This window comes from Bufo bufo, chromosome 2, assembly GCF_905171765.1.
Source record: "Bufo bufo chromosome 2, aBufBuf1.1, whole genome shotgun sequence".
Classification (NCBI taxonomy): Eukaryota; Metazoa; Chordata; class Amphibia; order Anura; family Bufonidae; genus Bufo; species Bufo bufo.
Window position 1 is genome coordinate 700,580,021 of NC_053390.1, and position 14,662 is coordinate 700,594,682.

General features: G+C 37.9%; 1 protein-coding gene across 8 annotated transcripts in view; it reads left to right on the top strand.

The window, feature by feature from the left end:
- TENM3 (teneurin transmembrane protein 3) overlaps positions 1-14,662 on the top strand; it is a 1,407,247-nt gene that overhangs the window by 1,389,091 nt on the left and 3,494 nt on the right. For all 8 annotated transcript variants that reach the window (XM_040418697.1, XM_040418698.1, XM_040418703.1 and 5 more), the window contains 3 exons: positions 3,888-4,184; positions 6,092-7,700; positions 10,684-10,814. In XM_040418697.1, coding sequence (XP_040274631.1) covers positions 3,888-4,184; positions 6,092-7,700; positions 10,684-10,814 — 2,037 coding nt within the window. The remainder of the gene's footprint in view (positions 1-3,887; positions 4,185-6,091; positions 7,701-10,683; positions 10,815-14,662) is intronic.

A 14,662-nucleotide genomic window follows, 5' to 3' on the forward strand; every position in this document is an offset into this window, starting at 1 on the left:
AGTATCAGTGCAAATGTATCTTTGCAAAACAATAGCATATGTACACAATTTATATGCCAGTAAGACATACATTGTAGTGGTAGACAGAGCGGTAATTTCAACTCCTGAATCTCAATGCAGAGTCTGTAACTGGGCTCCAACCTACTATGCACAATCTATAATACCACTGTCTTCTAATGAAACATTGGGGACTCTGTGCCTCCTATAGCTACTCTCCTGGTATTCAATACCATACTTCCTCATAATGTCTTACTTTAGAGTGTTTCCATGAGAATCCAGACTAAATACTGTGAGCATGTTCAACAAATAGGCATCAATGAGAATATTCATTGTTTGTGCATAATGCTTAGGTTATATACTTATGGCCATAGACATTGAATTGTTGCTGATAAATGCTTACATTTTGGTGGGTCTATACTGTTTAATGTATATGATCTAGAATAATTACTGTATATCAAATAGAATTATGCAAAATACTAGGAAGAATCCAATAATTTTGCTTTAAAATTGTAAGTAGCAGATGAATCTACTGGTAACTTGTATGTCCACTGACTCCAGTAATGCTTCTATTGGATCACACAGTACCTCCATACATATAGAGGGATATTGAATTAATCAGATTGTGCCAGAATTTTGGCGTAATTTGTGCCACAAAATTGGTGTATATGCTTTGCATCACGTTTCTGAAAGGGAACCTAAACCATGACAGTGCAACTGCACTTTTCAGAGTGCCCTGCACATTTGAATTTCATTGGCTCTGTGTATGGAGTACAGATCCCAAATACTTTCTATGTATCCGTACTCCACATGTTGGAAAAGCTGAGCAGAGCTGATGAAACCCGAACTTGCAGAGTGCTCTAAGAAGTGCTGCTGCATTTTTGTATTTTCAGTAAATATTTTAAGGCACCTGCACACGATGCAGATTTATGAGCAGAAAATCCACATGAAATCCATACCAACACCATACAAAAAATGCACAGTATTTATAGCGTTTTTGTAGCCTTTTTGGTACAGATTTAAGGCAGATTTTTAGCAGATCTCACTCTTCTATTGAAAAGGATGAAATTTGCACGAGAAAAACGCAACAACAGTTGACATGCTGTAGACGCAAAAGCCGTACAGCAGCTCAATTTCTGCACCTAAGAAAAAAGCACAGTGCACATGAGATTTGTCTAATCTAACCACCTTTCCAGTATCAGTCACTGTGATAAATCTGGTGCATAGAGTCAGATGGATCATCATGGCATGGCTTCTACTTCACATTCCAAATTATTATGCAAATTATATTTTTCTCTGATTTTCCTAAATGGTTGATGCAAATGACAGTCAGTATCATTTTCAACTCATCAACCTTTACAAATCTCCCAATGATAAAAGAATTTGTTTGCAAATGAAAAAAACTCAAAATGCACTGTTCCAAACGTTTATGCACAACAGAGTTTCAAAACATTTTATAGGTTGTAAACTAATGAAAATGGTCATTTGTTGAATTTGCAGCATTAAAAGGTTGCAATTACTGAAATCAAGAGCTATTTCCATCAAAAACATCTTAACAGGCCAAGTTACATGTTAACATAGGACCCCTTCTTTGATATCACCTTCACAATTCTTGCATCCATTGAACTTGTGATTCTTTTGGAGAGTTGCTGCTTGAATTTCTTTGCAGGATGTCATAATAGCCTCCCAGAGCTGCTGTTTTGATGTGATCTGCCTCCCACCCTCATAAATCTTTTGCTTGAGGATACTCCAAAGGTTCTCGATAAGGTTAGGGTCAGGGGAGGATGGTGGCCACACCATGAGTTTCTCTCCTTTTATGCCCATAGCAGCCAATGACTCAGAGGTATTCTTTGCAGCATGAGATGGTGCCTTATCATGCATGAAGATGAATTTCCTATGGAAGGTATGGTTCTTCTTTTTGTACCATGGAAGAAAGTCGTCAGTTAGAAACTCGATATACTTTGGCAAGGTCATTTTAACACCTTCAAGGCCCCTAAGGTGGCCTACCAGTGCTCTCCCCATGATTCTGGCCCAAAACATGACTCCACGACCTCCTTATTAATATCACAGGCTTGTTGGGACATGGTGGTCATCCACTTTTCCACCCACCTGGACTATCCATGGTTGCATGGCATTTTAGCAGCTGCTCTCTTAATCAGATGAATTTGTCTGGCAGAAACCTCCCTCATTATGCTTTTATCTGCAAAAACCCATCTGTGCTCTGAATCAGCCACAAACCTCTTCACATTACGATGATCACGCTAAAGTATTCATGAAATATCTAATGTTTTCATACCTTGCCCAAGGCATTGGACTATTGGACTATTTTGAGCAGAGAGATCCTTTTTGTTTCCCATATTGCGTAAAACCTGTGGCCTGATTAATAATGTGGGACATCCTTCTTAAGTAGTTTTCCATTAATTGGTCTCACCTGGCCAACTATTTATCACAAGTGTTTGAGATTGATGTCAGTAATCCAATGAGCCCTGAGACACAATACCATGCACAAGTTTAATTGGAAAACAAAAAATAACATCTTTATGACACTTAGATTCAATTTGCATAATAAATCGGAACATGGTGTATAAAGATCTGTTTAGGGACTGTTATGTAATATAATGGACACTTGCTTGTCACTTACAAAATGGTGTCTGTCCGAGAGACAACCCCCAGTATGCATTCTATGATTGAAACTATTTGCAGCAAAGACTAGAAACTGTCAGGAATTCCTCTGAGTCTATCATACATATGGCTTAAACTTATTTCCTGTTTACATTCCTTCTTGCTAAAAGACGAATCATGTGAGCCCACTCCTCCCACTAATATGGAGGGTATATAATGTGAAGCTCCAACCTAATAAATTAGAGTTATGCTTTGACCTTATCTAGAGTGTCAGTGCTATTTCTCTCGCTGTGCATGCACGTATCTATCTAATTTGGAGCAGTGTATCAACCTACCTGACCATTGATCAGAACTAGAACAAAAGTATAGGGAGGTACACAAAAAGCCTCATGTTTCCCTGTTGGAGCCCTATTACAGCGGTTTGGCTAATTTCTCTGCTATCCCGATGGTACATTTGATTAATACGTGTCAAACAATCTGCGAGAAAAGAAGGCGTAATACTCCAAAACAAAATCATCATATATGTGTTTTTTAGCTTTTGTAAAAGAAAAGGAAGAACTGCTATTCAGACAAGTGAATGACTGCAATTATAATATGCTATAAGACTGTTGACCTTGAGAGACTAATATAATCATTAAACCCCCTTCTCCAGCAAAAGATGACAAACAAACCCACACATTAATAGGTTTAAAGTGCTTTTCTAAGAAAAACAAATTGCTTATGCATTTAATTGTAAATCACAATATTTGAGGAATATCACAGCATCAATACTGTGTGACAAGTTATTTTTCATTCTGCACAATTCTAGACTCCAGGATAGTTTATCTCTGTCTCCTGTCATTGATGGGAATACAGTTAGATGAAGACGGCGGTTAGTAGTTCTTCAGATGTTTCTGTTCTATTTCAGCAAGTCGTATTTTTGTCAGCAGAAGCACTGGCTACATATACCTACATACAAGAGACACGTGCTTAGAAAACTTTTCAATTAATGCACGTTAGTCTTTTTTAACAGATGACTAAATTCCAAAGACCTCAATTTAGAAGAGGTTGAACAAATGCCAAGCTGTCTCTGTGCTTAATGAAACCTTTTAAAACAGCAGTTAGTCTAATGCCTACACTTATACCAAGTAGTTGCTAAATTAATTTACTGGCAAAGGAAATCAATCATTGTAAATGGTGTCTAAACAAAAAGCTGGTAGTTTGTGCAGTAATAACTGCTTGGTGCTTCACTCTTTGATTTATTGAATCCTCTCGTTTGTTTTATAAAGGTAAATGGCAGAAACCTCCTTTCAGTTGACTATGATCGAACCATGAAGACAGAGAAGATCTATGATGACCATCGAAAATTCACGTTGAAAATTAGTTATGACAGTGCAGGTCATCCCACCCTGTGGCTCCCAGGCACCAACTTCATGTCGGTTAATGTCACATATTCATCCACTGGCCAAATTGCTAGCATTCAACGTGGTGCCACTAGCGAGAGAGTCGACTATGATGGACAGGGCAGGATTGTATCCAGGTCATTTGCTGATGGCAAGACATGGAGCTATACTTACCTGGAAAAGGTAAGGTTCACACCACTAAAGCCAATTATTCTTTTTTATTGTATATTGCTTCAGCTAAGGAAATTATATTATATGTAGGTAAAATATGGGTTTACCACCACGTACACCTACTACTGAAAATTTACTAAAGCTAATACAAAAGAAAGGTGGAGAAAATTCTCATAGGAACCATTTCTCAAATTTCCAGTATGAGAAAAGTGGGGAGGAACTGCTCACAGGAACCAATCAGACTCCAGATCTCAATTTTTTTCTTCATAAGTCCTTGGAAAATAAAAGCAGGAATCTGATTGGTTGCTAAGGCGAATTCCTATTTTTCTATTTGTACAAGTTTTGATCCATCTCTCCCACTGTACGTGCCATAAAACGGAGCTCATTAAGTTAACTTCTCAGAGTTTGCTAACTGTATAACTATATACCGTATATTGTAGCAATTGGCATTGAAGATCAAGCTATAACCTTAGTTGTAGTTAAGTAGATAGAACAATGCGGGGGTGATTTTATCCTTTTATTGTTGTTTTTTTGGTGCAGTTAAATAAAATAAAAACTTTCCTAATGTATGTGCAAGCAGGAGTTCCGGCATTATTAAACTTATACTTCATGCATACTTTATGCCATGATTGCAGAACACCCAGAGCAATTCTTCTCATTTTATATATCAAAATTATACAGGCTTGTTCTTGAAGGGCTTCTTTTGTATAGCACAGCAGAGAAAAATATGCCTGGCTAAGTGGAAAAAATGAAATTAAAGTATCCCCATTTGCCATGCTAATAGTATTTGACTTTAAGTAGACTTTTGCAAAGCCATTTAGGGAATATTACGATTGAAGTGGCGACAGAGCAAACAACAAAGTAGCTGAAAGCAATATAAAGTATTATTTTAGCAGTACGGCATGATTCAGGCAACCAGTTTTTCTCATTCTGTTGACAGCCATTAACATACACTGGCTATGTCCTTGTGTTTCCAAAACTCTGCAATCTGTCACAACTTAACATAATTCCCCAAGCAGAGCAAAAGGCACACTATTAAAATGACAAAATGGGCCAAACTCAACTGTTGGTGGAAGCATCATAGCTGACTGCTCCAAATGGCACAAAAAGGCAGGAGAACGTTCCAATAGGTATCTGCATGATGGCAGCAAAATTAACAAAACTATACTTGAACTTAAATACCCGATGACTGCACGAACAGAGGGATTATAGTTATGACTCTGCCTATTGTCAGCGTGAAACATAGTTTAGGATTTAAAAAAAGAAACAGCTGCAACCTGCTTCTGGTCAAGAGATGCCATTATAGTGCTTGGCCTGATGTCCATAGCAGGAGGAGGGAGGCTTAAAACTAACTGAACGAAATGTGTTAGATTCTACTCCTTCTCTATACATAGAGCAGCATTTCTTCGAAGTCGGATCATAATTGATGAAAGATTCTTTTTTCTAGTACAAATAATACTATGAAGATGTATTGGATGAATACTTGGTTAGGAATGTCACCATTATGAAAATATATGTGAACCTAGTTAGGTCTAATTAAACAGTCAGTGCATTCTCTGCGTCCTGTTGAAACACTGCCACCATTACCAAAATCACTTCTGCCTCAGTTATTACATATGACTTGCCCATAACCATTGACAATCTGCTTCCTGGCTGTTTCTGCTTGACAAAAGAATGGCGCAATCAAAACAACCAACAGATTATAAATCTCTTGCTACTAATTGCAGGAAACGATACAATAAAGCAACCAGTAAATTAAGCAGAGAATTACAAACAACATGTAGGGTCAAGGATGATTCAATTAAAAGAGGGAATTATTTTCTCAAGCAAAAAGCCTAATGATATTTTGCACTAAATCAGTACTTATTATTCTGTATGTTTATTTAATTCATCATGGAGATTTTTTATTTTTTTTCCAGACGATGGTCCTGCTGCTGCACAGTCAACGGCAATATATATTTGAATACGACTTACTGGACAGGCTTTCAGCTATCACAATGCCCAGCGTTGCCAGACACACTATGCAAACCATTCGCTCCATTGGCTATTACCGAAACATATATAACCCCCCAGAAAGTAATGCTTCTGTTATAATGGATTACAATGAAGAGGGACTACTACTCCAAACGGCTTTCTTGGGAACAGGAAGGAGGGTTCTGTATAAGTACAAGAGGCAAACAAAAGTCTCAGAAGTTCTTTATGATAGCACAAGAGTCAGCTTTACATATGATGAGACTGCCGGTGTCCTGAAAACAGTAAACCTTCAGGGAGATGGATTTATTTGCACCATTCGATACCGGCAGGTTGGCCCCTTGGTAGATCGGCAGATATTCCGCTTCAGTGAAGATGGCATGGTTAATGCGCGCTTTGACTACAGTTATGACAATAACTTCAGAGTTACTAGCATGCAGGGTGTGATCAACGAAACCCCTTTGCCCATTGAATTATATCAGTTTGATGATGTATCTGGCAAAATGGATCAGTTTGGAAAGTTTGGTGTTCTCCATTATGAGGTGATCAAAGTTATTTCCACTGCTGTGATGACTTACACAAAGCACTTTGATGCCCATGGGCGGGTAAGAGAAGTACGATATGATGTACTGAGGTCAGAAATGTATAGACTTACTGTACAGTATGACAGCATGGGGAGAGTTACAAAACGGGAAATTAAAATTGGACCTTTTGCTAACACCACTAAATATGCTTATGAGTACGATGGAGATGGTCAACTTCAAACTGTTCTACTCAATGAGAAGATTATGTGGAGATACAATTATGATCTCAATGGTAACCTCCATTTGCTGAACCCCAGCAACAGTGGCAGATTAACTCCTCTGCGTTATGATTTAAGAGATAGGATAACAAGACTAGGTGATGTTCAGTATCGCTTAGATGAAGATGGCTTCCTCCGTCAAAGAGGCACTGAGATCTTTGAGTACAGCTCCAAAGGTCTCCTCACTAGAGTGTACAGCAAAGGCAGTGGGTGGACTGTTATATATCGCTATGATGGTCTTGGTCGCAGAATATCCAGCAAGACCAGTCTTGGGAAACATCTACAATTTTTTTATGCTGATCTTAATTATCCCTCAAGAATAACTCATGTATATAACCATTCTAGTTCTGAAATAACATGCCTATATTATGATCTACAAGGACATCTTTTTGCCATGGAAATAAGTAGTGGTGAAGAATTCTACATTGCCTCAGATAACAATGGCACCCCTCTGGCTATTTTCAGTAGCAATGGTCTCATGCTGAAACATGTCCAGTACACTGCTTTTGGTGAGATATATTTTGACTCTAACCCAGATTTTCAGTTAGTGATAGGATTCCATGGAGGTCTTTATGATCCACTCACAAAACTAGTACACTTTGGTCAAAGAGACTATGATATATTGGCTGGACGTTGGACCACACCTGATATAGAAATATGGAAGAAAATTGGCAAAGACCCAGCACCCTTTAATTTATACATGTTTAAAAACAACAATCCTGTCAGTAAACTGTATGACATCAAGGAGTATACAGGTAATAAAATATCAGATTTTTACAAAATTGTATGCAAAAACTAATGGATCTCTACATCTTTTAGACATTTGATTAACTGAAAATTGAAGTAAATCCCCAATTTTTAACAAAATTGCATGTTGTGCTTTAGAAAATAAATTCACAGTGTTTTGATATTAAGAAAAGAAAGCGGTTCACCTTTTTAAAGTGGTATTTTGATTATATGAAGTTGCCCACCTTTCCATAGGATAAGGGATAACTATTAGATCTGTGGGGGTCCTACCACTAAAGCCCCACTGATAACAAGAATCGGGAATGATAATTTTTGTGTGGGCACAAATGATCTATTACCCAATAAAAGAGCATTTTGCTCTTTCATAGAGTAATCAGCAGTACATTTACACCACCAGATAATCGATAACGAGCGTTCTTATAAACGCTCGTTAGCAACTATCTTTGGGATTCTCGGCCCGTGTAAAGGTCCCTTTACTCACTTTTCACATTGAGACCTACTCTCTGGTAAGTCATATGCAGGGCATATAGTTTGCATTCATTCGAGAGACTACAGTAGGGACAATAAATCTATGGAATAAATGATATCTTTTAACCTCCTTGACCTCTAGACACAGATCCTAATATACCCAATGATAAATCCAGCCCTTTTTGAAGCACTCAGCCTTTTTGCAATTCACCACATTCTGTGGTAGATTATAGACTGTGGCTCCCTTGGTGCAAGACATTCTCTTTGGTGGTTGACATTTCTTGTAATGAGCTATATAAATCCAAGTGAATTAAATAATTGATTTCACAGAGTGACATAATTCTTTGGTAATAGAACTGCAACCATTTCAATATTTGTTAAGATATTTTACACTATCACTTGGGATTGTCAGCCAATGATTGCCTGGTCTCCTTGTATAATGCAGTATTTCACAGTGCAGGACTTGTAATGAAACACAGCTCTCAGTCTGGCGTACGGTTCAAAAACCGGTAATTAGCACCTATATATTTCCTGTAGACTAATAAGATTTAGGTGTCTTCTAGATTAATGACTGCTAGTTTGATGCCGTTTGATTGCCAAAATCTAACCCCTCAGATAGTTTGCCCCAGGCAGCTATTTAAATGATGTATGAGGGTTTTCTCCTAGATTTCTGGGGAACAGCTACAATGTGTCTGCAGATAATTGTCTTCTCTTATAATGCAAATAATAGTGGCTCAGCTAGCTTTCATTTAACATCATGGTTCTAGCATCCATCATGCTCATGAATAATCTTTTATAAGAAAATTCTTGAGTAAGTTCAGTCATAGCGGAAGAATGTCGTCCTCACACCAGCACAAGATCTTATTTTAGTTCATGTTATGCAGAGGGTGAATATTAGCTGTAGGTTCTAAATAGCACTTATAGCTTCTTTATTATGGTGTTACGGCAGTCCTATAAGATGGTAATTCCCACTTAGAGCTGATTGCACATGGTGCTGAACTGGCCTAATACCTTATTGCAGCTCCTGTTGAGATGCTGGTTCAAGGAACCCTGGTCAGAATAGAACTCTACTTTTGCTGATGCTTTGAATTGATCCTTAAAGGGAACCTGTCGTCAACTTTATGCTGATTGTACTAAGGGCAGTATAAAATAGTGACAGAAATGTTGATTACAGCGGTGTGTCACACATCAGCTAAAAGTAAGTGCTTGCTGAGAACCAGCATCATAATCATTGTAGCCCAGGCCTTAAAAAGAGTCAAATCTACCTGAGAAGAGTCATGGTTATTCATAGTCTCCTGCTCTCCTGCCCATCTACTGATTATTGGCAGTTCTCTCCGAGAGAGAAAGAAAGAAAACTAGGTAGAAGACTTTCAATTATCAGCAGGTGGGCCGGAGAGCAGGAATTTATGAATAACCAGGACTCTTCTCAGGTGTCCGTGACTCTTTTTCAGGCCCAGTCTGCAACGTTTGTGATGTTGGTTCTCGGAAACCACTTACTTTTAACTTATAAATACAGACGGCTGAAATCAACTCACCTGTCTCTACTTTATTCTGCTGCTAGTATGGGCAGCATAAAGGTGATGACAGGTTCCCTTTAAGCTAAAACCGTTCTAATACAAGCAACTGACATTTCATTTTTCCCCTCTTCACAAGTTATGCAGAGCTTTGTTACTTCCAGAAGTGATTTTTCCCTTTCTCTGTATTGCTGTGAAGGGAGGATAATTGAATAAAATGCTGTTTAAATGAGAATTTCCAAGAGGCTTGGCAGTCAGGTCTTCTAGAATGTTGCCTTCGTGAAGAATTCCTTTAATTCACACCGCAGTGGGGAAAATGCTCTCTATTAACCATAGAAATGAGATGCCCTCCTCCTGACAAAGGTGTATTGGAAACAAGCGACTTCCCATTCCATTGACTAGAGGTTTATCACAGGTTATTTAACCTTAGGCAGATGAGAAAAGCAGCAGCAAGCTAGCGCCACCTGAGCCTCCGCCGGTACCTCGCCTGTAGAAAATGCCAATTTACCATTCCTTTTGATGAGTCCAAAAGTAGATTGTGTTGTCAAAGAAATGACACGGCTATATGTGTTTTCTTAATGGTGTATACAGAAAAAGTGACATGCGTATGATCACATGCGATAGCTTATTAACACCTTAGACAGTTTCTCCGATTTAAACAAAGCTGCTGCAAGACACTGAAGTGGGGCATATGACGGTTAATTTGCAAAATTACTACATTACATTTAGTTATGCTCTAATAGATAATGATACAGTGCTTTATTTCTATTTCTCAATATACCGTACATGAATATTGCTGTCCATGTGGTCATTACCTCTCCTGCTTGCAGCCTTGGTGATTCTGATCATGACATCATTATTGCTGAGTACATTGCATCAGGGTTCATTTTGGTTTCTTCTCTTTGCTCTAGTAGACTGAAAATGCAGTGATAAATCAACTGACATTTCATGAGAATTTGTATTTGATATTTTTTACCTCGTGATTAATGTGTTTTTTGTTCTTCTGTAGATATAAACAGCTGGCTGATGACATTTGGGTTTTATCTACACAATTCCATTCCTGGCTTTCAACACCCTAAACTTGATTTAACAGAGTCATCTTATGAACTTATGAAGAGTCAGCAATGGGATGATATACCAGTAAGTTTCTCCTCACATGTTTAATTGTAGGATCGCATTTGGAATGTAGAGCTCCCACCTAGGACTAGAATATGCCACTTTCAATGACAAGTCTAGTGTTCAGAGAACTTGTTAAAGGGGTTGTCCCGGCTTTTAATATTGATAACCTGTGCGCACCGTCTCCTCATAGAGCTGACCAGCGGGGATGTCGGACTTCCGTCGATCTGATATTGATGACCTTTCCTGAGGATAGGTCATCAATAGTAAAAGCCTTTAAGTCAATAGTGAAGTAAAGGGAGTCTGTCACCTCGTTTTCATAGTAAATCTTTAGCCATTGGACTGCAGTCCACATACACACCATTATATGTACCCTTATTACATTTCTATTCCTCAGAAAAGAAGTTTGGGGTTTTAGTCCAAGCAAAGAAACACATGTAGTGTACAGTTTTATTTCAAAGCAAGCCTCAGCAGCTTTCTTTCAGCACATACTGATGTACAGCAAACCAAATCAAGCTTCTCTTCAGCATAGACAGACTTGTAATGTACAGAGGCTTACTACCAAGCAATTAAAAGTCCCAGAAATGCGAAATGTGGTCTCTTATCATATTAGGGCTTAGCTCCGTCAGTCACATGGTTCGTTTTTACCCAGCAGCTGGCATACAACTTACAGCAGCCTTCACACACATCTGCTTCTCCACCATAGTCCTCTCCCTGGACACAGACAAGGTGAGCTTTTACTCAACCTGCACCTTTGTGGAGAGTAGTCACCAGGCTAACCTATTAAGAGCTGGTTAGAAATATACTTTCCTTCCCAAACCAACCCTGTCAACCCTATACAGAATTTATATGCTAATGATGCTCAACGTGCCAACATGAGCATTTTCAACATTCAACATGCCCAAGGCCTCTGCTTGTATCTAATCACAGCTCCTCCCCCGTGCTCTTAAATGTCCTCTCATTCTTTACCACCCATCTCGGCTACAGATGTACATTACATACTGTGATGCTATTGCCTAAAGTAGGTATTTTAATGAGCATGTGGGGCAGGTGTAGTCTGTGCCTCCATGAGATTTTGAGATGGAAATGAGCAATGTCAGGAGGAGAGGGAAATGATATTAAGGAACAAGAGGATCGGTTGTAAACAGAGGGCTTAGGCACTTTGAGTTAAGGAAAATCCTCTCTAGGTACTTGGGGCTTCATAAGCGTATGGATTCCAACTTCTTTTTCAGTGGAATGGCATTACCACAATCTGTAGCAATGGTTTACTATGTGAAAATGAGTCTAATGACTCCCTTTGAAATCCTGCTGCTTTTCTGTTCCAGTCTGAACCAATCTTCGGTTAGGTTATAGATATATGTAAGATTTTCTCTCAAACCACTACTGATTTTCACAATTAAATAGTTCTATAGAACATCCAAACCCCTATGGCACAACCCAGGGATATGTTACTGGAGATCTAATATAACATTCCAAGCAAAGGGTTTTTAGAAATAAGTGGTGATCACAGATGTTTCCAGTGTAATCTTCTCACATGTATCTATGACATAGTAACAAGATCATTTTGACCAGATTTCCCTTTTAAATTGTTCTTTTAGCTGACAAATCCACTGTTTTTAACTGGATTTAGAATGATGTTGTATCCTAATGAAAAAAATAAAAAATAAAATTGATACTGCTCACTGATCATATTAACAATCTGAGGCAGCAAATACAAAACTGTCAGAATTGGGATGTTCAATGCAGAGCAAATCGGCCAGTGTGTAATTGAAAGCCAGTCAAGCCAACTAACAAATGCCCAGAGTGTCTATTAAAAAGATTTATTTTCCTGCCATCATAAGCTGAGAAGAAATGCAGTGAAAGGACAAATCTGAATGCTTTAAAACAAAATGTAGAGTGAGAATAATAAAATTGAGGGTGAACATCATGTCTGACTTGATTCCTACTTACAGGGCATAGTTATTATGTTTTATATATTGGACCAGTTATTTTTCCAGTTCCTTTACCTTCAGTCAGGAATGAGATGAACTGGTCAGAAATATCTCTCTACCCCATATAAGGGCTCCAGTACTATGCATGAGCAGAGCTGAGACCCTTGGTTCAAATCTGACCAAAGACCACATCTACATATACTTTGTATGTTCTGTCATATAACCTCCTCCAGGTAGATTTCTTCACATACTCCAAAAATACACTAAAATTCACTTAATTGGCTTCCTATGAAACTATAAATCCTAGTAGATGTTGGGGAATGAGTACATAGATGGTAGCCACTGACATCCTATCTCTACTACTCTTCTCATATCAACAAAAATTCCCCTTGTATAAGAAAGGAATATGTTTCGTATTGTTGCTGTCACAGTTGGGGCCCTTTTGCATTTTGGAAGGACTTCTATGTTACCCCCTCTGGTTAGGTTCATAATGCTTTTGAGTATGTCTGGATCACACTACAGACAATAGTAATGGACACTATGGGTGAATTTTGCAGCACTTTTTTGGCTTCCCAGGGAGGACGTGTGTCTTAAACTTTTAGAAATATATATCAATACAAAAGCAAGTAAATGGCATAAATTTGGTACAAATCTATGCCTGCTGATATTATTTACATAAAATTTATTAATAGCCATTCACCTCTTACAAAATTATGCATAAACATTTCTAAAGAAATAACTTGAAAATAAACCCAACTTTGATTTAGCCTTGGATATGTAAGCCTTCCACATATTCTACATAGCTCTTGTTCAGCACCACATTTCTGAAACACACATATAAATAATGCAAAATAAAAATAATCTGAAATTTCATTGAATATGAATCTTGTTCTCCTTTAAATGGATTACATGCTTCTATATACTATACTAAAGCCCTCAGTAATATGGTAATGAAATGTTCATTTGCCACCTTAAGAGCTGCTTACTTTATGCTTATATATTATGTATAAACATACGCAGTTCTTGCTACTTGTGTTTTTTTTTTTTTTTTTACAAAATTACATCCTCAGAAATTCTAACACCATTTTAATGTAATACTTTGGTCTGGAAGTAGGAAAATGGCATGTTGGCTAGTATAGAAGCAGAATGCCAATGGGGAACAGTGGTGGCTTTAATTTTACTTGTCGGAAAGATGAAATATTGGTGTTAAACTTAATTGCAGAATTCCAGATGACAGTCAGTTTAATTGGGGAACAGATACATGCATTATGTGTTAATGACTGAGAGGAAAGTGACTGGCATTAATACTTTGCTAGGCTTTTCATTAGCTTCAGGCTACTAGCAATAGGGACAGAGGGAACTATCCATCAAACTTTGACAATAAAACAAATGTGAAAATTCCCCCAGTGCGATATATTAATTCAGACAACTTTAACTCCATGCATTCTGAACTGATATATAAAGGACACTGCACGGAATAATTTGTAGGGTGTGTACATTTCATCAGACTATACATTCTATTCCTAAAATTTGATTAATCTGTTTTCCTTGTAAATTCTTTTATTTTTCAGGATTTCTTTTGTTAAAGGCACAACAATAATAATACAAAATGAAAGTTGTCTTGTTAGCATACATATAAAGCATACGTGTAGCTTCATTTCATATGAACAGTAGCATAACTTTATTATCATCACATCAGAGCACTTCTGTGAATGTGAGAATAAGATCATATAATTGAGAGGGTAAATCTTCTATAGGTGAATCTGTTTTCCTTATAGAAAGGGCATCTATAAGACCCTTATGGTAATGTGCTTCACGGAGTGCAATTCCAAAGAGCACAGTAGGCCAATTTTGGCGCCTTCTGACTGGTCAAGAAGAACATCACTTGTGTGCTGAAAGGATTCACCATCATGACCATGTGACTAATCAGACTGGGAGGCA